At 48.4% G+C, this 23,958-nt stretch overlaps 1 protein-coding gene across 1 annotated transcript; it reads left to right on the forward strand.

Annotated features, from left to right (window-relative positions):
• Positions 1 to 386: 386 nt before the first annotated feature.
• On the forward strand, positions 387 to 1,637 carry LOC116973773 (protein FAM187B-like). The gene has a single exon (XM_033022081.1). It carries the CDS (start codon positions 387 to 389, stop codon positions 1,635 to 1,637), a length of 1,251 nt encoding a protein of 416 aa, XP_032877972.1.
• Positions 1,638 to 23,958: the final 22,321 nt, after the last annotated feature.

Here is a 23,958-nt window from a genome sequence, read left to right on the forward strand (position 1 = left end):
CTGTCTGTGTGGAGTTTGCACGCTCTCCCTGTGACCACAGGGGTTTCCTCTAGCTGCTCCAGACATATCCCACATCCCAAAGAAGGTGTGGGTTTGTAGGTTAATTGGCCTCTGTAAAAGAAATTGCCCATAATGTGTAGGGAGAGGATGAGAAAGTGGGCTAACTAGTGTGACGGTGATTGATGGTCGGTGTTGATTGGGCCGGTCACAGGGCCAGTTTCCATGCTCTTACTCTAAACTTTAAACTAAACTAATGGGAATTGATGAGGTCACTTGATGAGGTCAGGGGGGTCACAAGGGGACCATTGATGAGGTCAGGGGATAGTTGATGTGACAGTTACGTCCCTGCTCCAGCCCACAGTCACCTGGACGAACCATCAGTGAAGATGTGGAATGAAAATGTATTGCTTTTCATTCTGGGCATGCTGTTTCTAATAGGCGGCTTGCCCAACTTCCTAAACCAGGACGACTGGGCTAACTGCTCGGGCAAAGCCCCCTGCTCCCTGGCCTTCCTGTCGAACAATCCGCTCAGCCTGCGTTGCCCGAGTGCCACAGAAGTACCAGAAGGCTCCGTGTACTGGCAGTACCAGGACCTCAGCCAGCCTCAAGCCCAACCCAGCACCTTCATCAGATCCGGGCACTTGACGGTGTACCAAGGGCCGATGGGCGATCTGGGAAGCCGAGCCAATCTACATCGAGGCTCCTTGATCATGGACACGGCGAAGACCTCAGACACGGGCCTGTACCTGTGTAAGTCGGCTAATTCCACCCTAGCCGCCTACCAGGTGGATGTGCAGGACTCGTCTCTGGTTTACGTGTCCCACCAAGGGCTGGGGGAGAGCATTCTGACAAACCAGACCCTGAGGGTGAACGTGGGCTCTTCCCAGCACATGGTCAAGCTCTACACCCGCTGGGGACCATGGCAGGAATGTAACCGGTGTAACGTAATAGGGGAGCAGAAGGTGATGGGCTTCTGTTACGCCAAACTTAGCAACACCGACAAGGACGAGGACGAGGACGAGGACGAGGCACTGGAGGTGAATGGCGTCACCTTGCCCTGTGGCCTAATGGAGCTGTTCATTGGGCAGTCCTTGCCCCGGCGTGCCGCCGAGCTCCACTACCAATGGTGCCGCCAGCCGTGCAAGAAGGAGGAACAATCATTGGAGATCGCAGCCAATCTTCTGTTGCTGGAGATTGGCGAATGGTGGCGGTGGTGGTGTGGTCGGGAGCCTGTGTTCGACTGGATGGAGCCACGTACAACTCTTCTGCAGCCGATGTACTACGGCATCCGTGACAACGCCCGGATCACATGCCCGGGGGCGTCGGTTTACACGTCCGTTCTATGGCAGCGCGACTCCACCTTTATCACCCAAGGTGGCAGCAGTGACGGGAGACACCGGCTGGTCGACGCCATGGGGGGCATGTATGAAATCAAAAGCGTGATGCCCTCCGACCGCGGCATCTACCGCTGCTGGGTGCATGGGCGTAGGGTTGCCTCCTTCCACCTTGAGACGCCCGAGAAGCCAGTGGTACACCGCCCCGTCAACCGGCGACTGCTGAAAGGCGTAACAATCATCGTCGGCACGATCGCCATGGTCTTTATAATCAGCGCCGTGGTGGAGATATTACACACTTAGATCTCCGATTTCAACTGCCTCCTCAAGACCACATAAAGACCACGAGACATAGGGGCAGAATTAGGCCCATTTCCGCCATTCTATCGCGGCTGATTCATTTTTCCTTCTCAACCAAATTCTTCTGCCCTCTCCCCGGAATCTTTTATCATTAATAATTACATACCCATATCCCAAGGACTTGGCCTCACATGCCCCAGGAAATGGATGACACAGCTGGGTTGCAGCAGCAGGGGCAAATGTGCAACTGGGCTGCGTTGGCGCCAGTGGAGCTGCAGTGTGAATAACATTGGTGCACGTGGGCTGCTTTAGGGAAAACAATCTGCTGCGTGATAGAGTGCCGACTGCATTGCTGCTGTGCCAGTAACCATGCTGCATTGGAGCACATTGGGATCAATGCCACCACCTCCAGCGAGACTGGGACATGTATTGGAAGAATGGCACCCTAGGGAACTGAAAGAACTGCAGTGGCTGGTAAGATCGAAGGTAGACACAAAATGCAGCATCTTTGGAGAGGGGTCGAGACCCTTCTGATGTCAGGGGAGCGGATAGGTCATAAGGTCATAAGTACTCGGAGCAGAATTAGGCCATTCGGCCCATCAAGTCTACTCCACCATTCAATCATGGCTGATCTATCTCTCCCTCCTAACCGCATTCTCCTGCCTTCTCCCCATAACCCCTGATACCCACACTAATCAAGAATCGATCTATCTCTGCCTTAAAAATATCCACTGACTTGGTCTCCACAACCCTCTGTGGCAAAGAATTCCACAGATTCACCACCCTCTGACTAAAGAAATTTCTCCTCATCTCCTTCCTAAAAGAACGTCCGAGGCTGTGGGTAGGACAAAGAAGAGAGTGGAACTAGTGGCAGAACTGAGAAGGTGTGTGGGGTGAGGGGTGAAATGAAGAGAGAGAGAGCAAGGGCTATCTGAAGTTAGAGAAGTCAATGTTCATACTGCTGGGGTGTAAACTACCCAAGTGAAATACAGTGCATTCAGAAAATATTCAGACCCCTTCACTTTTTCCACATTTTGTTACGTTACAGCCCTAGTCATTTTTTTTTTTATCATCCATCTACACAGGTATTTAGAAATTTTTGCAAAGTAATTAAAAAGAAATAACTGAAATATCACATTTACATAAGTATTCAGACCTTTCAGATTGTCAGATTGAATGGAGAGCGTCGATGCACAGCTATTTTCAGGTCCCTCCAGAGATGTTCGATCGGGTTCAAGTACGGGTTCTGGCTGGGCCACTCAAGGACATTCACAGACTTGTCATGGCCACTCCTACGTTGTCTTGGCTATGTGCTGTTGGAAGGTGAACCTCCGCTCCAGTCTGAGGTCCAGAATGCTCTGGAGCAGGGTTTCATCAAGGATCTCGCTGTACTTTGCTCTGTTCCACTTTCCCTGGATCCTGATTAGTCTCCTGCCGCTGAAAAACATCCCCACAGCATGGTGCTGCCACCACCATGCTTCACTGTGGGTATGGTATTGGCCAGGTGATGAGCGGTGCCTGGTTTCCTCCAGACGTGATGCTTGGCATTCAGGCCAAAGAGTTCAATCTTGGTTTCATCAGACCAGAGAATCTTGTTTCTCATGCCTTTGGCAAACTCCAAGCGGGCTGTCATGTGCCTTTTACTGAGGAGTGGCTTCCGTCTGGCCACTCTACCATAAAGGCCTGATTGGTGGAGGGCTGCAGATATAGTTGTCCTTCTGGAAGGTTCTATCATTGCCACAGAGGAACTCTGGCGCTCTGTCAGAGCTCCATCAGGTTCTTGGTCACCTCCCAGACCAAGGCCCTTCTCCCCCGATTGCTCGGTTTGTCCGGGCGGCCAGCTCTATGAGGAGTCCTGGTGATTCCAAAGTTCTTACATTTAAGAATGACGGAGGCCACTGTGCTCTTCTGGACCTGCAATGCTGCAGAAATTGTTTTATACCCTTCCCCAGATCTGTGTCTCGACACAATCCTGTCTCGGAGATCTACAGACAATTTCTTTGTCTTCATGGCTTGGTTTTTGCTCTGACATGCACTGTCAACTGTGGGACCTTATACAGACAGATGTGTGCCTTTCCAAACCATGTCCAATCAATTTAATTTACCACTGGTGGACTCCAATCAAGTTGTAGAAACATCTCAAGGATAACCAATAGAAACAGGATGATCCCAAGCAATTTTGAGTGTCATAGCAAAGGGTAAATGTAAATACATGTACATTTGATATTTGTGATTCTTATGTAAATGTGATATTTCAGTTATTTATTTTTAATTACTTTGCAAAAATTTCTAACCAGCTTTTTCTGAATGCACTTTATGAGGTGCTGTTCCTCAAATTAGTGCTGGGCCTCTCTCTGACAATGGAGAAGGCCCAGGACAGAAAGGTCAGATTTGGAATGGGAGGAGGAGTTGAAGTGCTGGGCTACCGTGAGATCAGCTTGGTTGAGACGGACTGAGCCGAGATGTTCAGCGAATGATTGCCGAGTCTGTGCTTGGTCTCGCCAATGTAGAGAAGTTGACACCTAGAACAGCGGATGCAGTAGATGAGGTTGGAGGTGGTGCAAGTGAACCTCTGCCTCACCTGGAAAGACTGTTTGGGTCATTTGGATGGAGTCGAGGGGGAAAGGTAAAGGGACAGGTCTTGCATCTCCTGCAGTTGCAGAGGAAAGTGCCCTATGCCCCTGTCCCACTTAGGAAACCTGAACGGAAACCTCTGGAGACTTTGCGCCCCACCCAAGGTTTCCGTGCAGTTACCGGAGGTTCCCGGAGGTTTTTGTCAGTGTCCCTAATGGTTGAAAGTGGTTTCCGCTTCTTCTATGTTCCGGCGATTATTTCAAAAAATTCACAATCGGCCGCGACTAAAAATAGGTTGCCGTTTTAAAAATCGGTAATTTTTTAGTCTAAGTCAGTTGTGATGCTAGTTGAAGGTGGTTCCCGGAGGTTGCAGGTAGCCTTCCACTACCTGCAACCTGTTACCGATATTTTTAAACGGCAACCTATTTTTAATCGCGGCCGGTTTTGAATTTATTGAAATAATCGGCGGAACATAGAAGAAACGGAAAAGCACTTTCGACCATTAGGGAGACTGTCAAAAACCTCCGGGAACCGCACGGAAACCTTGGGTGGGGCGCAAAGTGTCCAGAGATTTCCGTTCAGGTTTCCTAAGTGGAAAGCAGAAAGGGGTGGAGATGGGAAGATACGGCCAGCAGTGGGATCCCTTTGGAGGTGGCAAAAATGTTGGAGGATGTTAGGCTGTGGGCGGAGGAACTTTTTCGTTCAAGTTCGTGACCCAACTCACGGATCTACCTGAATTTTTAACATATTGTGTATAAATATTATATAAATCATACCTGAAACTCGTCAAGACCAAAACATGCAGATTTTTTAAATATGAGAAAAACCTTAATTTTTTCCGAGTAGTAATTGTCCAATCAATGCACATTTGACTTTGAGTTCGGATGCAAATTGACCAATCCCGCGCTTTGTTTTATGGTCGCTAGGCAGTGAGGACCCTGGGATCATGGCTGCCTCCTAATTACATCAAAACAATAACAAGGTTTCCAAGGAATATAGGTATTGCTAACCTTGCTGATCATTTTGTTTTTCAATTGATTTGTCTATAAAGTTACTAAGTGGGACCCGTTGGATCCCAGCTTCACACGGCAGGGCTGGTCTCCAACGCAATATTCCACCTCTCCAACAATTCCAATATTGCTGGCCAGTGGGGGGGGGGGGGAGCGCTAGCATGGTGTTGTGGGCCGAAGGGACTGTTTTCCAGAGGGCTAGTAGGGACATTGTGGGCCAAATGGATTCTTGGGCTGGCAGCTGTCACTTCGACCACACACACACACACAAAAACACACACACACAAAAACACACACACACACACACACACACACACACGCGCACAAACACACACACACACACACACACACACACACACACTCACACTCACACACACACACAAAAACACACACACACAAAAACACACACACACGCACACACACACACACACTCACACACACACACAGACACACACACACACACACACACGCACGCACGCACGCACGCACGCACACACACACACACACACACACAGTATAAGAATATGGTTTAAAGGGACTGCAGCATGGAATTAGGCTCCCCATGGTGTAATATGGGCATTGGACACTAGATGCCACTTAATTTTTTGATTTCATTTTCGAATTAATTTAATTAAATAATGTGCAACTTTTGGCACTGACGAGTTATGACTTTTTTCTCAATGATATTTTATCTAAATCTGTGCAAAATTTAATGTATTCCCGAGACATGTGTCACGAAAGTTAAATTCTAGACACATTTTCGATGCTCAGCCCACAGCATCTATATGCTGTATGCGACGGCTGATGGGGTGGTAGGTGAGTACAAGGGGGACTCGGGACGTTAAGAGAGGGGGAACCACCTCCAAAGCGATCCCACTACTGGCCATATTTTCCCATCTCCACCGCTTTCTGCTTTCCACAGCGACCATTTCCTCCGTAATTACCTGCTCAATTCGTCCTTTCCCACCCAAAACACCCTCTCCCCAGGCACTTTCCTCTGCAATCGCAGGAGATGCAACACCTGTCCCTTTACCTTCCCCCCTTGAATCCATTCAAGGACCCAAACAGTCTTTCCAGGTGAGGCAGACATTCACTTGCACCTCCTCCAACCTCATCACTGCATCCGCTGTTCCAGTTGCCAACTTCTCTACATTGGCGCTACCTAACGCAGGCTCGGTGATCATTCGCTGAGCACCTCGGCTCAGTCCGTCTTAGCCAACCTGATCTCCCGGTGGCCCAGCACCAACTCCCCCCCCCATTCCTAATCTGTCCTTTCTCTCCTGGGCCTCCTCCATTGTCAGAGTGAGGCCCAGTGCAAATTGGAGGATCAGCACCTCATATTTCACTTGGGTAGTTTACACCCCAGCGATATGAACATTGACTTCTCTAACTTCTGGTAGCCCTTGCTCTCTTGCTTCATTCCCCCCTTCACATCTCCCTCACTGGTCCCACTGTCTCCGCCTACATTCTTTCTTTGTCCTACCCCCTCCCCTGACTAAAGAAGGGTATCGACCTGAAATGTCACCAATTCCTTCTCTCCATAGATGCTGCCTCGCCCGCTGACTTTCTCTAGCATTTTGTGTCTACTGGCCACTCCCATTTCTCCCCTCCTGCCTGCCTCCATTAACATTCCTTCCTCTGGCTTCACCATTTCCAATTAAAATCCTCTTCAGTCTCACACCAGCGTTTAGCAGCTACAGGCCCGTACGAAGGATGGGGACATGCGGGGTCAGCAGAGAGCTGTGGAGAGACTGGCTGCCGACAAGACCAAGCCCTTGAAGAGGCAGACGGCGAGGTGGTGCAAAGTGGAGTCCAATGGTTTGGGGCAGCTCTGCCTCCGAGGAAGGCAGCAACCATGAGCAGCACTCCAGGGTTCACGAGAAACCACACCAGCAGCACTCCAGGGTTCCAACCCCATGAGCAGCAGTCCAGCACACCAGCAGTCCAGCAGACCAGCACTCCAGCAGACCAGCACACCAGCAGTCCAGCAGACCAGCACACCAGCAGTCCAGCAGTCCAGCACTCCAGCAGTCCAACAGACCAGCAGTCCAGCAGTCCAGCACTCCAGCAGTCCAACAGACCAACAGACCAGCAGTCCATCAGTCCAGCACTCCAGCAGTCCAACAGACCAGCAGTCCAGCAGTCCAGCACACCAGCAGTCCAAGAAAAAACAGCAGCCTCGCCAGCAGCAGCCCACGGTGCACAACAACTAACTGCAAAGTACACCAGCAGCACCCAGCACTCCAGCACAGCCCCTATATATATTTTAACCATATTTACCCATTGTTATTTACAATTAATATATAATTACCTATTTACATATTTACCTATTATCGTTCTACTAAATATATTCAATTTTACTTTGAAAAGTTTGTTTCCTTGCAATATTTCTTTAATCTATGATTATTGATTTGGTCATTGCGAATAATGTATCTTCGACGAATCTTAAGGTTCATTATTTCCTTCATGCAACTCTCCTGAATATATATTCATGTACTGTAGAATCAGTTCATTTTACTCGGGTTGGTAATGAGCATTGAGAGGTAGTAAATATAATTCCACCATCACCCTTATATGTCTATATCTCTTGTTTCCTTTTCCCCTGACTAGTCTGACCCAAAACGGCACCCATTCCTTCTCTCTGGAGATGCTGGCTATCCTGCTGAGTTACTCAAGCTTTTTGTGTCTACTCTTACATCAAATGTGCTCATTCTTCTTGCCTAGATAGTGACTCTTTTATTTCTGAAGCACCGAGGGTTTTAATTTGTTCGATGGATGGGGAGTACATAATTGTGGACTTAAATTTCACCCATTCCCTCTCTCCAACGATGCTGACTGGCCCGCTGAGTTAGCCTAGCATTTTGTGACTATTTTTGGTGTAAACCAGCATTTACAAATCCTTCCTTATACATATGGAGGTTTTGGGCTGGGTTTGGCCACGTTCGAATCATTTGGTGGATTCTGGGTGCAGGAGGTTTGGAACTGTCTGGGCTGCATTCCAATGGATCCATGAGTGGACCATGCTTAGGCTAAATGACACAAGAGGGCAACCAGCGAAAGCAAATGCCTAACAAATCATAGGGAGGCCAGTGGTGGCCAAACTGAACTAGGGTGTAGGATTACCGAGGAGTATATTATTTGTTTTTTTCAGGGCTGGCACAGTGGCGCAGCAGTAGAGATGCTGCCTCACAGCACCAGAGACTCAGGATCAATCCTGACTACAGGTGCTGTCTGCACGGAGTTTGTGCATTCTCCCTGAGACCACGTGGGATTTCTCCGGGCACTCCGGTTTCCTCCCACATTCCAAAGATGTACAGGTTTGTAGGGTTAATTGGCTTCTGTAAATTGCCCCTAATCTGTAAGATAGAAATAGTGTATGGGGAACGCTAGTTACTTGCTACACCTTCACAGCCTCATTCATGTAAAAGCACAAATAAATATACAATAATCCATAACGCTATCAATTAATTGTAATACATTTATAGTTGGGTGGCATGGTGGTGCAGCAGTTGTGTTGCTGCCTTATTGCGCCAGAGACCTGGGTTTGATAAATTGTCCCCAGTGTGTAGGATAGTGCTAGTGTATGGGATCGCTGGTCGGCGAGGACTTGGTGGGCCGCAGGACCTGCGTCCGCACTGTGTCTCTAAACTAAACTAAATTAAATCCAGTCAATACTGAATGAACTCCAGAAAAACATTGGGTTGAATCTCATACTTATTACATTTGCTTACTACACAGAAGATGGTTATTCGGTCAAATTGAGTCTACACATTCAAGACACATCAATGTGCCAATCTTCCTCATTTCATGAAACCCATTCTCTCTCACATGTTCATCCATGCTACGTTGATTGTCCTGCCACCCACAAGCACCGGGGGCAATGTACAAGAAGTAGCCAATTGACTTACCAACATATTTCCACTGTAGGTTTTCACTGTAACTGTGACAATAAACAAAACTGAACTAAACGTTGGGGATGTGGGAACAAACTGGAGCACATGGGAAAACCAATGTGGTCATAGAAAGTGCAGGAAGGAACTGCAGATGCTGGTTTATACCGAAGATAAGACACTAAATGCTAGAGTAACTCAGCGGGTCAGGCAGCATTCTCTCAGCATATGACAGTCCTGCCATGCCATCCCAGGAATTAACCTTGTAAACCTACGTTGCACTCCCTCAATAGCAAGAATGTCCTTCCCAAATTAAGGGACCAAAACTGCACACAATACTCCAGGTGTGGTCTCACGAGGGCTCTGTACAACTGCAGAAGGACCTCTTTGCTACAATATTCGATTCCTCTTGTTATAAAGGCCAACATGCCATTTGCTTTCTTCACTGCCTGCTGTACCTGCATGGTTACTTTCATAGACTGATGTACAAGGAGCCCCAGATTCTGTTGTACTTCACCTTTTCCCAACTTGACGCCATTTAGATAGTAATCTGCCTTCCTGTTTTTGCTACCAAAGTGGATAACCTCACATTTATCCGCGTTTATCCTCATATTGATATGAATCTTTCCACAATTTACAGGGCTGCACAGTGGCCTGGCTGGTAGAACTGCAGTCCCGCAGCATCAGAGACCCACGTTCGATCTGGACCTCGGTTCTGTGTGGAATTCTCCCTGTAACCGTGTGTGTGGTTTCCTCCCACATCCCAAAGACGTGTGGGTTTGTAGGTTAATTGGCCTAGTGTGTAGGAAGTTGTTGGGAAATTGGGATAACATAGAAATAGTGAGAAGGGGTGCTGGAAGGTTGGGGGGAGGGGGGGTAGGGAACAGAGGGGCGCAGGGCCTGTTTCCATGCTGTATCTCTAAATAAACCAAATTGACAATTGAAGGGAGCATAGAAGACGTGAAAAAATAAATACAAACATCCAGCAGGTCAAGCAGCATCATGGAAAGAGAAACAGGATTAATGTATCAGATCAAAGACCCTTCATCAGAAAAAAATGACAAATGAACAAATGTAAAGTCAGCTTAAACATAACACAGATAGAAAATACATTAACTATTGGAAGTGGTAGTAAATGCTTGAAATACTCAGCAGGTCAGACGCACCTCTGTTCATAGATGGTGCCTGACCCATTGAGTAGTTCCTGATGTAAATGTATCCATTGCCATTTCTCATGTCTGGACCATACACGTGTTACCTTCTTAACATGGGTCACTGCAAGGGGGTTGTGAACTGCCTGTAAACATTGCAGTTGCTGACAGGTTTCCAGAGTTCATGAAAAAATGGGCTGGAGTTTCTAGCCCCAAGAATACTTTTTTAGAAACATGGAAAATAGGGTGCAGGAGTAGGCCATTCGGCCCTTTAAGCCAGCACCGCCATTCCGTATGATCATAGCTGATCATCCAAAATTAGTACCCAGTTCCTGTTTTCATCCCATATCCCCTGATTCCGTTAGCCCCAAGAGCTCTATCTAACTCTCTCTTGAAAACATCCAGTAAATTGGCCTTCACTGCCTTCTGTGGCAGAGAATTCCACTGATTCACAGCTCTCTGGTTGTAAAACGTTTTCCTCATCTTGGTCCTAAATGGCCGACCCCTTATACACTGTGACTCTGGTTCTGGACTTCCCCAACATTTTTCCTGCATCTAGCTTGTCCAATCACTTAAGAATTGTATATTTTTTGTTATAAGACCCCCAGAATCTTACTCCAAAGCTTTTCACAGTACCTCAGTAACATAACAATAATAACCCCAACCTAACCCACCTAACCTAGAGAAGCAGATTTCCCACTCCTCACATAACTCCCCATTCCTTCCCCCTCTAAACAAAGTATCTGTGTTACCCTATCTTTTCATCCACTCCCTACGCAAGACGCAACTTGGAGGCCAATTAACCAACAAATCCACATGTTGTTGGGATGTGGGAGAAAACCGGAGCACCTGAAGGAAGCCCATGTGGTCACAGGGGGAGCATGCAAACACCCCAGAGACATCCTCTCGATCTGTTGATGAAGTCTGTGCTCCCTTGCTCCAGGAGTGGCTGAAACCTAAGCCCACTAATCATCAATCACTTTCCGCTTCATACCTTAATCAATGCCATATCTGCATGGTCCATAAAACTGCCCCAGACAAGACCTGGTCTCCTCCCCCTCTCAATGCCAAGGTATAACTTCTCCATTATCATGTCCGGATCAGAGCAGCTCCCAGAAATCACCATGTTATGATCCAGCTTCCCGCACTGTATCCAATGTTCATGGCCTGAGGTTATCACTGTTCCATTACTGCCAGTAGACTTGCATTGCCATGAGCCAAAGGTGCAGAGGCCAAACCAGAAAATTACTCCTCTGTGACAAACTATTTATTTTCAGGACAAGCCATTCTGAAGTTTAACCACTGCAACTCATCACGACCTGCAGAAGATAAACATGTTTGGCTTGTTCAAGATTAGTGGTAAATGCAAGAAGAATTGAGTTAGTTCCCATTTATTTAGCAGATTAAATCACAGATAATCACTTAAAGCTCCAGTAATGCATTTTAACGTGTGCTATTTTTAACTGTCTAACAGGCTTTTCCATGTTAACCATGCCTCCAGATTGCAGATCACAGTCTGATGCAAAATGTAATGCCACCTCACATTCAGTTTGGTTTTAGTGTAGAGCTGCAGCATGCAAACAAGCTCTTCAGCCCACTGTATCCACTCCAACCATCAATCGCTGCTTCACACTCGTTCTATATTATCCTACTTTATCATCTACTCCCTGCACAAAAGGGGCAATTTACAGAGGCCAATTAACCTACAAACCTGTACGTCTTTGGGGTGTGGCAGGATACCAGAGCATTCGGAGGTAACCCACTCTGTCACAGGGAGAAGGTGCAAACTCCACACAGACAGCACCCGAGGGAAGGAACAAACTGGGTCTCTGACGTTGTCAGGCTGCAAGTGTACCAGCTGCACCAGTGTGCCGACCTTTGGTAACGTCACCACTCCCGAGTTATTAATTTGTGTATTTAACTTGAGTTGTAATGATCTTAGTTTAGTTTAGATCAATGGTTCAAAGATTCAATGGTTCAATGGTCCTTTATTGTCACGTGTACGGAGGTACAGTGAAATTTGATTTACCATACAGTTATACCATAAAAGCAACAAGATACAAAACTACATAAAGATTAAACATAAACAGCCACTGCAGTGGCGTGTGAGAATCCCTAGGGCACACAGCATAAACGGAGACCCACAGCAATCAGTTCAATGTCCGGGCCACACACACGCTCCTTCACCGTGATGTGACCAGAGTTGTACTGACCACTGTCACTATCTCTGCAGTCCATGTTCACCCGAATAGTCAGAAAGCCGTCCACACTCGCACCAGACTGCAGGATGCTCTCAAGGCACGATGTCCCCGCAAAACACCGAGATCACTGTACTCACGGCGCTCCCTCCGAGTCCCCACCAGTGCAGGCAGCACGTCCATCTTGTTTTTCAGCGACCTCACATTTCCCAAGGTGAATAGCTTTTACCTTCTTACCCCTTTACCCCTGCAGTCGGGGTGATCGAAATATCCACAGTCGGGGCGACCGAGTTGGATGATCAGCCATGATCATATTGAATGGCGGATGGTGCAGGCTCGAAGGGCCGAATGGCCTCTACTCCTGCACCTATTGTCTATGTTTCTATGATCATCCAACTCAGTATCCTGTACCTGCCTTCTCTCCATACCCCCTGGTCCCTTTAGTCACAAGGGCCATATCTAACTCCCTCTGAAATATAGCCAATGAACTGGCCTCAACTACCTTCTGTGGCAGAGAATTCCACAGATTCACCACTCTCTGTGTGTGAAAAAAAATGTTTTTCTCATCTCGATTTCCCCCTTATCCTTAAACTGTGTGTGTGGCCCCTTGTTCTGGACTTCCCCAACATCGGGAACAATCTTCCTGCATCTAGCCTGTCCAACCCCTTAAGAAATTTGTAAGTTTCTATAAGATCCCCCGCTCAATCTTCTAAATTCTAGCGAGTACAAGCCGAGTCTATCCAGTCTTTCTTCATATGAAAGTCCTGCCATCCCAGGAATCAGTCTGGTGAACCTTCTCTGTACTCCCTCTATGGCAAGCATGTCTTTCCTCAGATTAGGAGACCAAAACTGTACGCAATACTCCAGGTGTGGGCAGGCTAATGGGACTGAAGGATGATAAATCCCATGGGCCTGATGGTATGCATCCCATGGTCCTCAGGGAGATGGCTTTAGAAATAGTGGATGCATTGGTGATCATTTTCCAATGTTCAATAGATTCAGGATCTGTTCCTGTGGATTGGAGGATAGCTAATGTTATCCCACTTTTCAAGAAAGGAGCGAGAGAGAAAACGGGGAATTTTAGACCAGTTAGCCTGACGTCGGTGGTGGGGAAGATGCTGGAGTCAATTATAAAAGATGAAATAACCGCACATTTGGATAGCAGTAACAGGATCGGTCCGAGTCGGCATGGATTTACGAAGGGGAAATCATGCTTGACTAATCTTCTGGAATTTTTTGAGGATGTAACTAGGAAAATGGACAAGGGAGAACCAGTGGATGTAGTGTACCTGGACTTTCAGAAAGTATTTGATAAGGTCCCACATAGGAGATTAATGGGCAAAATTAGGGCATATGGTATTGGGGGTTGAGTGCTGACATGGATAGAGAAGTGGTTGGCAGACAGGAAACAAAGAGTAGGGATTAACGGGTCTCTTTCAGAATGGCAGGCAGTGACTAGTGGGGTACCGCAAGGCTCAGTGCTGGGACCAGCAGTGACTAGTGGGGCAGCGCAAGGCCCGGTGCTGGGACCAGCAGTGACTAGTGGGGCAGCGCAAGGCTCGGTGCGGGGACCAGCAGTGACTAGTGGGGCAGCGCAAGGATCGGTGCGGGGACCAGCAGTGACTAGTGGGGCAGCGCAAGGCTCGGTGCGGGGCCAGCAGTGACTAGTGGGGTACCGCAAGGCTCGGTGCGGGGACCGCAGCTATTTACAATATACATCAATGATTTGGATGAAGGGATTCAAAGTAACATTAGCAAATTTGCAGATGACACAAAGCTGGGTGGCAGTGTGAACTGTGAGGAGGATGCTATGAGGATGCAGGGTGACTTGGACAGGTTGGGGGAGTGGGCAGATGCATGGCAGATGAAATTTAATGCGGATAAATGTGAGGTTATCCACTTTGGTAGCAAAAGCAAGTACAATGGGATCTGGGGGTCCTTGTTCATCAGTCTATGAAAGTAAGCATGCAGGTACAGCAGGCAGTGAAGAAAGCAAATGGCATGTTGGCCTTTATAACGAGGAATCGAATATAGGAGCAAAGAGGTCCTTCTGCAGTTGTACAGGGCCCTAGTGAGACCACACCTGGAGTATTGTGTGCAGTTTTGGTCCCTAATTTGAGGAAGGACATTCTTGCTATTGAGGGAGCCCAGTGTAGGTTCACCAGGTTAATTCCTGGGATTGCGTCATATGCTGAGAGAATGGAGCGGCTGCGCTTGTACACTCTGGTGTTTAGAAGGATGAGAGGTGATCTCATTGAAACATATAAGATTGTTAAGGGTTTGGCCACGCTAGAGGCAGGAAACATGTTCCCGATGTTGGGGGAGTCCAGAACAAGGGCCACAGTTTAAGAATAAGGGGTAAGCCATTTAGAACGGAGACGAGGAAACACTTTTTCTCACAGAGAGTGGTGAATCTGTGGAATTCTCTGCCTCAGAGGGCGGTGGAGGCAGGTTCTCTGGATGCTTTCAAGAGAGAGCTAGATAGGGCTCTTAAAAATAGCGGAATCAGGGGATACGGGGAGATGGCAGGAACGGGGTACTGATTGGGGATGATCAGCCATGATCACATTGAATGGCGGTGCTGGCTCGAGGGGCAGAATGACCTCCTCCTGCACCTATTGTCTATTGTCTATTGTCTATTGACTGAGATCACCTGGAAATCTCTTTGCATCCTCTTTGCTTCTCCTAATTACTCTCAGTTTCATGTCATCAAACTTAGAAATATTAAATTTACTTCCTTGTCAAAATCATTAATGTACATTGAAAATACCAGGCTCAAGCAATGGTTTCAATGATGGCTCATTAGTCATCATGTGCCACCCAAAAGAAGTCTCGGTTCCTCGCCTGCCAGAGAATTTTCAATCCATCCCACTTGAACATTGCCAAATACACATATTTTAATATTCCTTGTTGATCTTTTACGCATGGCTTTATCAAAGACCTTCTGAAAATTCAACACATCCACTTCTTCTCCCTGAAGCAAATAAACCCAGAACAAATTCCTGGAGGAACTCAGCGATTCAGGCAGCATCTGTGGAGGAAAATGATTCATCCAACAATTTCTTTTTTTTCAAGATCAAACATTGTTTTGGAAAACAGGACACGCCCCCTAGGGAAATAAGCCACGCCCCTATGGACATAGGCCACGCCTCCAGGGCTACAGGCCACGCCCTTAGGGACAGGCCACGCTCTCTTTTTTTTTTTTTTTTTAATTCCAAGACTATTCAACACATCAAATAATACAACAGATTAGGGTACACAAAACACTAACTTATACTAATTGTATTGTAGTTCATTTCATTTTTTTACTTTCAACCACTTTACCAACCCTACGCTATACCTCCAAATCTTATATCATATTATATTTCCCTCTGGAATGGAATTGCACGGACGTAGGCCCGAAAGGGGGCAAGCAGCCGACCCTTGGAATCCATCGCCTGCTGTGGACCGCGTATTGCCATCTACCTAAAGTTCAAGTATAAGGTAGGGTTGAGTGTGCTGAATCATCTGCCCTACCACTTAATCACAAGATGCAAGACATGAATATAAAATTTGGGGGCGAGGGAATTAAATTCTGTAGTTGGAATGTTAAGGGAATATAGTATTACAGGTAACCCATTCCACCTCCCTTGTTTTTCTGTTGTGTTTTTTTTTGCTTTCTTTTTTATTTGTAACTTTCTACCCTCTCTTTTTCCCTCTTTCTATAAAAAATAAAAACACTAGAAGCAGAAGTAATTGATAATGGAAAATTTTAATAATGTATGACTGATGTATATGAAAAGTTTTTTTTTACTATAATATGTAACTACATTTTATAATATGTCTACTTCTAATAAATAAATAAATAAAATAAAAAATAAAATTAAAATTTAAAAAAACTTTGTCTTGTTGGTACGGCTTGTTTTTAAAAATTCCAGCACCTCGCAGATAGCACTTGTATGAGACTCGTCCTTGGTTCCTGGGCTATCGGCCAAGTTACTCGCACCTGACACAACACGCTCAGCATCACCAAGGTCATTTTCAGAAGTCGAAACACCAGAGCTCTCTGGAATTTCGCATAACCCCTTCACACAAACTGGCCCCACCCTTCTCCCCCACCTCCGACATGTCACCACCCCCAGGATCAATGCCGGGGAAGACTCCCGAAGCCCCTATCCGCATCACGCAACCCACTGACTGGCTGGGCTCCTGCGCTCTGTCCTCACCCTCCACATCTGGGCCTGGGGAAGAGAAAACAAGAGGCACCCCCAGGGTCTGTGGGAAACTGGCACCCCCAGAATCCGAAAGAAGGTCGCTGCCCGAAACAACTCCGACCTCCATGGCACCGAAAGCACCCCCTCCACTGGCAACACCCAGAGGCTCTCCACCAGTCTTTTTTCTCGCCCATGCCAAATCAGCCGGCAGTACAATACACACCTCGGCACCTCCACTGGCTCCAATATTGAGCACTGATTGGTACACCATTCCCCCCGGCCCCCCTCCCTCGGGCTGACTCTGCTCATCCCCCGTCTCAGGGTCCACACTACCAGGGGGGCTTGTCCCACCCTCCTGCGTGCTAACACCCTTAGTAGGCCTCTGAAACGAGGGGACCTCCTCCGACCCAGAGGACGCACCCCCAGGGGAGCCAAGATCAACACACGATGAGATACCTCCCTCGGAGGGCCCCTGTGATGAAAGAACCTCCCCCCGCCCAGAGGACACCGCTCCAGAGGGGTCTACCCCGTCACCTGACCCTATGGTACCCTCGAGAGATCCCTGAAGCGGAGGCTCAACCTCCAACCCAGAAGACGTCATTTCCTGACCTCCACCCACATCGGTGTTGGAAGGACTGGAAAACTGCACCCCCCTTACTTTGGACTCACGTCATTGCTCTTCCTCGCCAGGCACAATCCTCCTTTTTGTCCCACTAGCATGCGGCGGTGTGGTGACCTCCATAAAGGAAGGGTCTTCCGCCTCCACACTACCCCCAGCCACTTTACCACCCGCACGTGTTACCTTCCCTACTCCTGTCAGAGCCACCTCAGCTCCTTGCTGGGCCACGGCAGTTTCACTCTGGGCCTCCCTGGAGCTGACAGGCACCCCTTGGGTGATCTCCGCACTCGGCAGTTGCACACCCACCTGCTTTTGACTCGCTTGGGTAATCTTTTTCTGCTTACTCCTCTTCTTCTTCTGCTGCTCCCATTTCTCTCCACCCTCCCTCTGTGCCTCACCTTCAGCCACCCCCACAGGTTTAGGATGTAGGGGGCGGGGGCCCTCGCTGCCCCGGGACCCCAAGGCAGAAACTGCAGACCCAGAAGGGCTCTCCCCGCTGCCCCGGATCACCGAGGCAGAGCCAGCAGCCCCAGCCAGGTCAGCGATTCCACCCCGCCCCTCCGAGGCATGACGAGCCACCGCTGATGGGCCAGCAGTGCATTCCTGGGCTGCTGCGCTAGAAGTTCTGGCAGCGACCCCGTGATTAGGACATTCCCTACGGAGATGTCCATAACAACCGCACGCATGAAACCGTGCCTTTCCCCAACTCCAACGCACGGTTCTAGGGAGACCCCTACACTCCACCTCGAAACTACCCTCATCGCCTTCCCCCTCCCCCACCTTCACGAACACCCTCCTTTTGAAACTGAGAATCCCTTTTTCCTCCGGGTCCCCCCCCAGGGTGCATGAGCCTAAAGCACTTAGACCGCACCTCCCCAATCTGAGACAGGTGTGGAATGAGTGTCGCATCCGGAATACATGTAGGGCAACTCCGTAGGAGAACCGGTCTCACCCTGGACACCCATGGGTCCACCTGTATATGGACCCCCCCCACTGAAATCCCCCTCTCCACCACTGTGGCCACATCCTCCCGTTTCTTCAATATCATCTCAACCTTTCCCCTCTCGAGCTCGGAAGAGACAATAGCCCCCCTACCAAGAAGGGCATTCATAGCCTTCGTAATTGCTCCCCTGGACATCTGGGGCCCAGTTTGAACCGAGATACCAAAACTGTCCCAGTCCAAGTCAACATGAGGCTCATGTTCAGATGGCCTCGCATCCGCTGCTGATGTCACTACTGCGTAGCTCCTCGCTTTCTGCCGCGCCCCCGCCATCGTCCTCCGGGCAGAGGCACAAACCAGCTCCCGTCCCTCCAGCAGCTCAGCAAATTAATTCCCAGGGACAGTCACAGTCCAAAGCAGTCCTCAAAAAGCAAAGTCCTCCAGCTGAAGAAGGAAAGTTCCAAACTCTCGTCCACGCCAGAAACCCCCCACCTGCCCACGTTGTGATTCCATATCCCTCCGAACCTGTCCTATCCATGTACCTGTCTAACTGTTTCTTACATGTTGCGATAGTCCCAGCCTCAACTACCTCCATTGGCAGCTTGTTCCATACACCTACCACCCTTTGTGTGAAAAACATACCCCACAGATTCCTATTAAATCTTTTGCCCTTCACCTTCAACCTATGTCCTCTGCTCCTCGATTCACTTATCTGGGCAAAAGACTCAACCATATCTATTCAAATCATGATTTTGTGTTTTATGGACTGTTGGCAGATTAATTTGGGATATATAAAGTTATGATGGTACTTGCATGTAGATTTTGACAGTGTACAGGTGGATTTTTATATTACATAGAATGTTTTAAAATGTACTTCTTTGACTGTATAAGTTTCTCGACCAGTCTATTCCCACCTCAGATGCTGCTTGACCCATTGAGTTCCTCCAGTACTTGGTGTGTTGCTCATTCCTCCTTATAGTGTTGAATTCTATTCAATGACACTGATGGGGTTATTGAACTGACCTTGTGTGGTTTCACAAGCAGGAGAGCATCTGTTCCTTCACAATTCTGTATTTCTATGTAATCCAGGGATTTACTGCATCGTGTCATACAGCGTGGAAACAGGCCATTCTGCCCAACTTGCCCACGCTGACCAACATGCCTCTAAACTAGTCCCACATGCCTGCTTTTGGCCCTCTAAACCTACCTATCCATGTACCTGTCTAAATGCCTCATTGAGATAGTGCCTGCCTCAACTACCTCCTCTGGCACTTTGTTCCATACACCCACCACCCTTTGTGTAAAAAAGTCATCCCTCAGGTCCTCCTCACCTTCACCCTATGTCTACTGATTCTCGATTCCCTTACACTGGGCAACAGACTACCTTTACCCGATCTATTCCTCTCATGATTTGGGACACCTCTGTAAGATCACCCCTCATAATCCTACTCTCCAGGGAATAAAGTCCTAGCTCTCTCAACCTCCCCCTAGAGCTCAGTCCCACGAGTCCTGTGTACTGTTGAAACTTCTGTAGATACTGTCCACAGGAAAATTAGATGAACATGCAAAAAAATGAAATAAACAACAAAACAAAATATAAACATCTCAATTCTGGGCTTCTGCTAATCATCAGACAAAAGTAGCTCAGGACATGAGAACAAAGAGTCAATGAAGAAATAAGGCAGCACAGTGGTGCAGCAGGTAGAGCTGCTGCCTCACAGAGCCAGAGATTTGGGTTCGACCCTAACGTCGGTTGCTGTCTGTGTGGAGTTTGCACGCTCTCCCTGTGACCACAGGGGTTTCCTCTAGCTGCTCCAGACATATCCCACATCCCAAAGAAGGCGTGGGTTTGTAGGTTAATTGGCCTCTGTAAAAGAAATTGCCCATAATGTGTAGGGAGAGGATGAGAAAGTGGGCCAACTAGTGTGACGGTGATTGATGGTCGGTGTTGATTGGGCCGGTCACAGGGCCTGTTTCCATGCTCTATCTCTAAACTCTAAACTAAACTAATGGGAATTGATGAGGTCACTTGATGAGGTCAGGGGGGTCACAAGGGGACCATTGATGAGGTCAGGGGATAGTTGATGTGACAGTTACGTCCCTGCTCCAGCCCACAGTCACCTGGACGAACCATCAGTGAAGATGTGGAATGAAAATGTATTGCTTTTCATTCTGGGCATGCTGTTTCTAATAGGCGGCTTGCCCAACTTCCTAAACCAGGACGACTGGGCTAACTGCTCGGGCAAAGCCCCCTGCTCCCTGGCCTTCCTGTCGAACAATCCGCTCAGCCTGCGTTGCCCGAGTGCCACAGAAGTACCAGAAGGCTCCGTGTACTGGCAGTACCAGGACCTCAGCCAGCCTCAAGCCCAACCCAGCACCTTCATCAGATCCGGGCACTTGACGGTGTACCAAGGGCCGATGGGCGATCTGGGAAGCCGAGCCAATCTACATCGAGGCTCCTTGATCATGGACACGGCGAAGACCTCAGACACGGGCCTGTACCTGTGTAAGTCGGCTAATTCCACCCTAGCCGCCTACCAGGTGGATGTGCAGGACTCGTCTCTGGTTTACGTGTCCCACCAAGGGCTGGAGGAGAGCATTCTGACAAACCAGACCCTGAGGGTGAACGTGGGCTCTTCCCAGCACATGGTCAAGCTCTACACCCGCTGGGGACCATGGCAGGAATGTAACCGGTGTAACGTAATAGGGGAGCAGAAGGTGATGGGCTTCTGTTACGCCAAACTTAGCAACACTGACAAGGACGAGGACGAGGACGAGGCACTGGAGGTGAATGGCGTCACCTTGCCCTGTGGCCTAATGGAGCTGTTCATTGGGCAGTCCTTGCCCCGGCGTGCCGCCGAGCTCCACTACCAATGGTGCCGCCAGCCGTGCAAGAAGGAGGAACAATCATTGGAGATCGCAGCCAATCTTCTGTTGCTGGAGATTGGCGAATGGTGGCGGTGGTGGTGTGGTCGGGAGCCTGTGTTCGACTGGATGGAGCCACGTACAACTCTTCTGCAGCCGATGTACTACGGCATCCGTGACAACGCCCGGATCACATGCCCGGGGGCGTCGGTTTACACGTCCGTTCTATGGCAGCGCGACTCCACCTTTATCACCCAAGGTGGCAGCAGTGACGGGAGACACCGGCTGGTCGACGCCATGGGCGGCATGTATGAAATCAAAAGCGTGATGCCCTCCGACCGCGGCATCTACCGCTGCTGGGTGCATGGGCGTAGGGTTGCCTCCTTCCACCTTGAGACGCCCGAGAAGCCAGTGGTACACCGCCCCGTCAACCGGCGACGGCTGAAAGGCGTAACAATCATCGTCGGCACGATCGCCATGGTCTTTATAATCAGCGCCGTGGTGGAGATATTACACACTTAGATCTCCGATTTCAACTGCCTCCTCAAGACCACATAAAGACCACGAGACATAGGGGCAGAATTAGGCCCATTTCCGCCATTCTATAGCGGCTGATTCATTTTTCCTTCTCAACCAAATTCTTCTGCCCTCTCCCCGGAATCTTTTATCATTAATAATTACATACCCATATCCCAAGGACTTGGCCTCACATGCCCCAGGAAATGGATGACACAGCTGGGCTGCAGCAGCAGGGGCAAACGTGCAACTGGGCTGCGTTGGCGCCAGTGGAGCTGCAGTGTGAATAACATTGGTGCACGTGGGCTGCTTTAGGGAAAACAATCTGCTGCGTGATAGAGTGCCGACTGCATTGCTGCTGTGCCAGTAACCATGCTGCATTGGAGCACATTGGGAGCAATGCCACCACCTCCAGCGAGACTGGGACATGTATTGGAAGAATGGCACCCTAGGGAACTGAAAGAACTGCAGTGGCTGGTAAGATCGAAGGTAGACACAAAATGCAGCATCTTTGGAGAGGGGTCGAGACCCTTCTGATGTCAGGGGAGCGGATAGGTCATAAGGTCATAAGTACTCGGAGCAGAATTAGGCCATTTGGCCCATCAAGTCTACTCCACCATTCAATCATGGCTGATCTATCTCTCCCTCCTAACCGCATTCTCCTGCCTTCTCCCCATAACCCCTGATACCCACACTAATCAAGAATCGATCTATCTCTGCCTTAAAAATATCCACTGACTTGGTCTCCACAACCCTCTGTGGCAAAGAATTCCACAGATTCACCACCCTCTGACTAAAGAAATTTCTCCTCATCTCCTTCCTAAAAGAACATCCAAGGCTGTGGGTAGGACAAAGAAGAGAGTGGAACTAGTGGTAGAACTGAGAAGGTGTGTGGGGTGAGGGGTGAAATGAAGAGAGAGAGAGCAAGGGCTATCTGAAGTTAGAGAAGTCAATGTTCATACTGCTGGGGTGTAAACTACCCAAGTGAAATACAGTGCATTCAGAAAATATTCAGACCCCTTCACTTTTTCCACATTTTGTTACGTTACAGCCCTAGTCATTTTTTTTTTTTATTATCCATCTACACATGTATTTAGAAATTTTTGCAAAGTAATTAAAAAGAAATAACTGAAATATCACATTTACATAAGTATTCAGACCTTTCAGATTGTCAGATTGAATGGAGAGCATCGATGCACAGCTATTTTCAGGTCCCTCCAGAGATGTTCGATCGGGTTCAAGTACGGGTTCTGGCTGGGCCACTCAAGGACATTCACAGGCTTGTCATGGCCACTCCTACGTTGTCTTGGCTATGTGCTGTTGGAAGGTGAACCTCCGCTCCAGTCTGAGGTCCAGAATGCTCTGGAGCAGGGTTTCATCAAGGATCTCGTGTACTTTGCTCTGTTCCACTTTCCCTGGATCCTGATTAGTCTCCTGCCGCTGAAAAACATCCCCACAGCATGGTGCTGCCACCACCATGCTTCAATGTGGGTATGGTATTGGCCAGGTGATGAGCAGTGCCTGGTTTCCTCCAGACGTGATGCTTGGCATTCAGGCCAAAGAGTTCAATCTTGGTTTCATCAGACCAGAGAATCTTGTTTCTCATGCCTTTGGCAAACTCCAAGCGGGCTGTCATGTGCCTTTTACTGAGGAGTGGCTTCCGTCTGGCCACTCTACCATAAAGGCCTGATTGGTGGAGGGCTGCAGATATAGTTGTCCTTCTGGAAGGTTCTATCATTGCCACAGAGGAACTCTGGCACTCCGTCTGTCAGAGCTCCATCAGGTTCTTGGTCACCTCCCAGACCAAGGCCCTTCTCCCCCGATTGCTCGGTTTGTCCGGGCGGCCAGCTCTGTGAGGAGCCCTGGTGATTCCAAAGTTCTTACATTTAAGAATGACGGAGGCCACTGTGCTCTTCTGGACCTGCAATGCTGCAGAAATTGTTTTATACCCTTCCCCAGATCTGTGTCTCGACACAATCCTGTCTCGGAGATCTACAGACAATTTCTTTGTCTTCATGGCTTGGTTTTTGCTCTGACATGCACTGTCAACTGTGGGACCTTATACAGACAGATGTGTGCCTTTCCAAACCATGTCCAATCAATTTAATTTACCACTGGTGGACTCCAATCAAGTTGTAGAAACATCTCAAGGATAGCCAATAGAAACAGGATGACCCCAAGCAATTTTGAGTGTCATAGCAAAGGGTAAATGTAAATACATGTAAATTTGATATTTGTGATTCTTATGTAAATGTGATATTTCAGTTATTTATTTTTAATTACTTTGCAAAAATTTCTAACCAGCTTTTTCTGAATGCACTTTATGAGGTGCTGTTCCTCAAATTAGTGCTGGGCCTCTCTCTGACAA

This window comes from Amblyraja radiata, chromosome 5 (assembly GCF_010909765.2).
Source record: "Amblyraja radiata isolate CabotCenter1 chromosome 5, sAmbRad1.1.pri, whole genome shotgun sequence".
In the NCBI taxonomy this organism is placed as follows: domain Eukaryota; kingdom Metazoa; phylum Chordata; class Chondrichthyes; order Rajiformes; family Rajidae; genus Amblyraja; species Amblyraja radiata.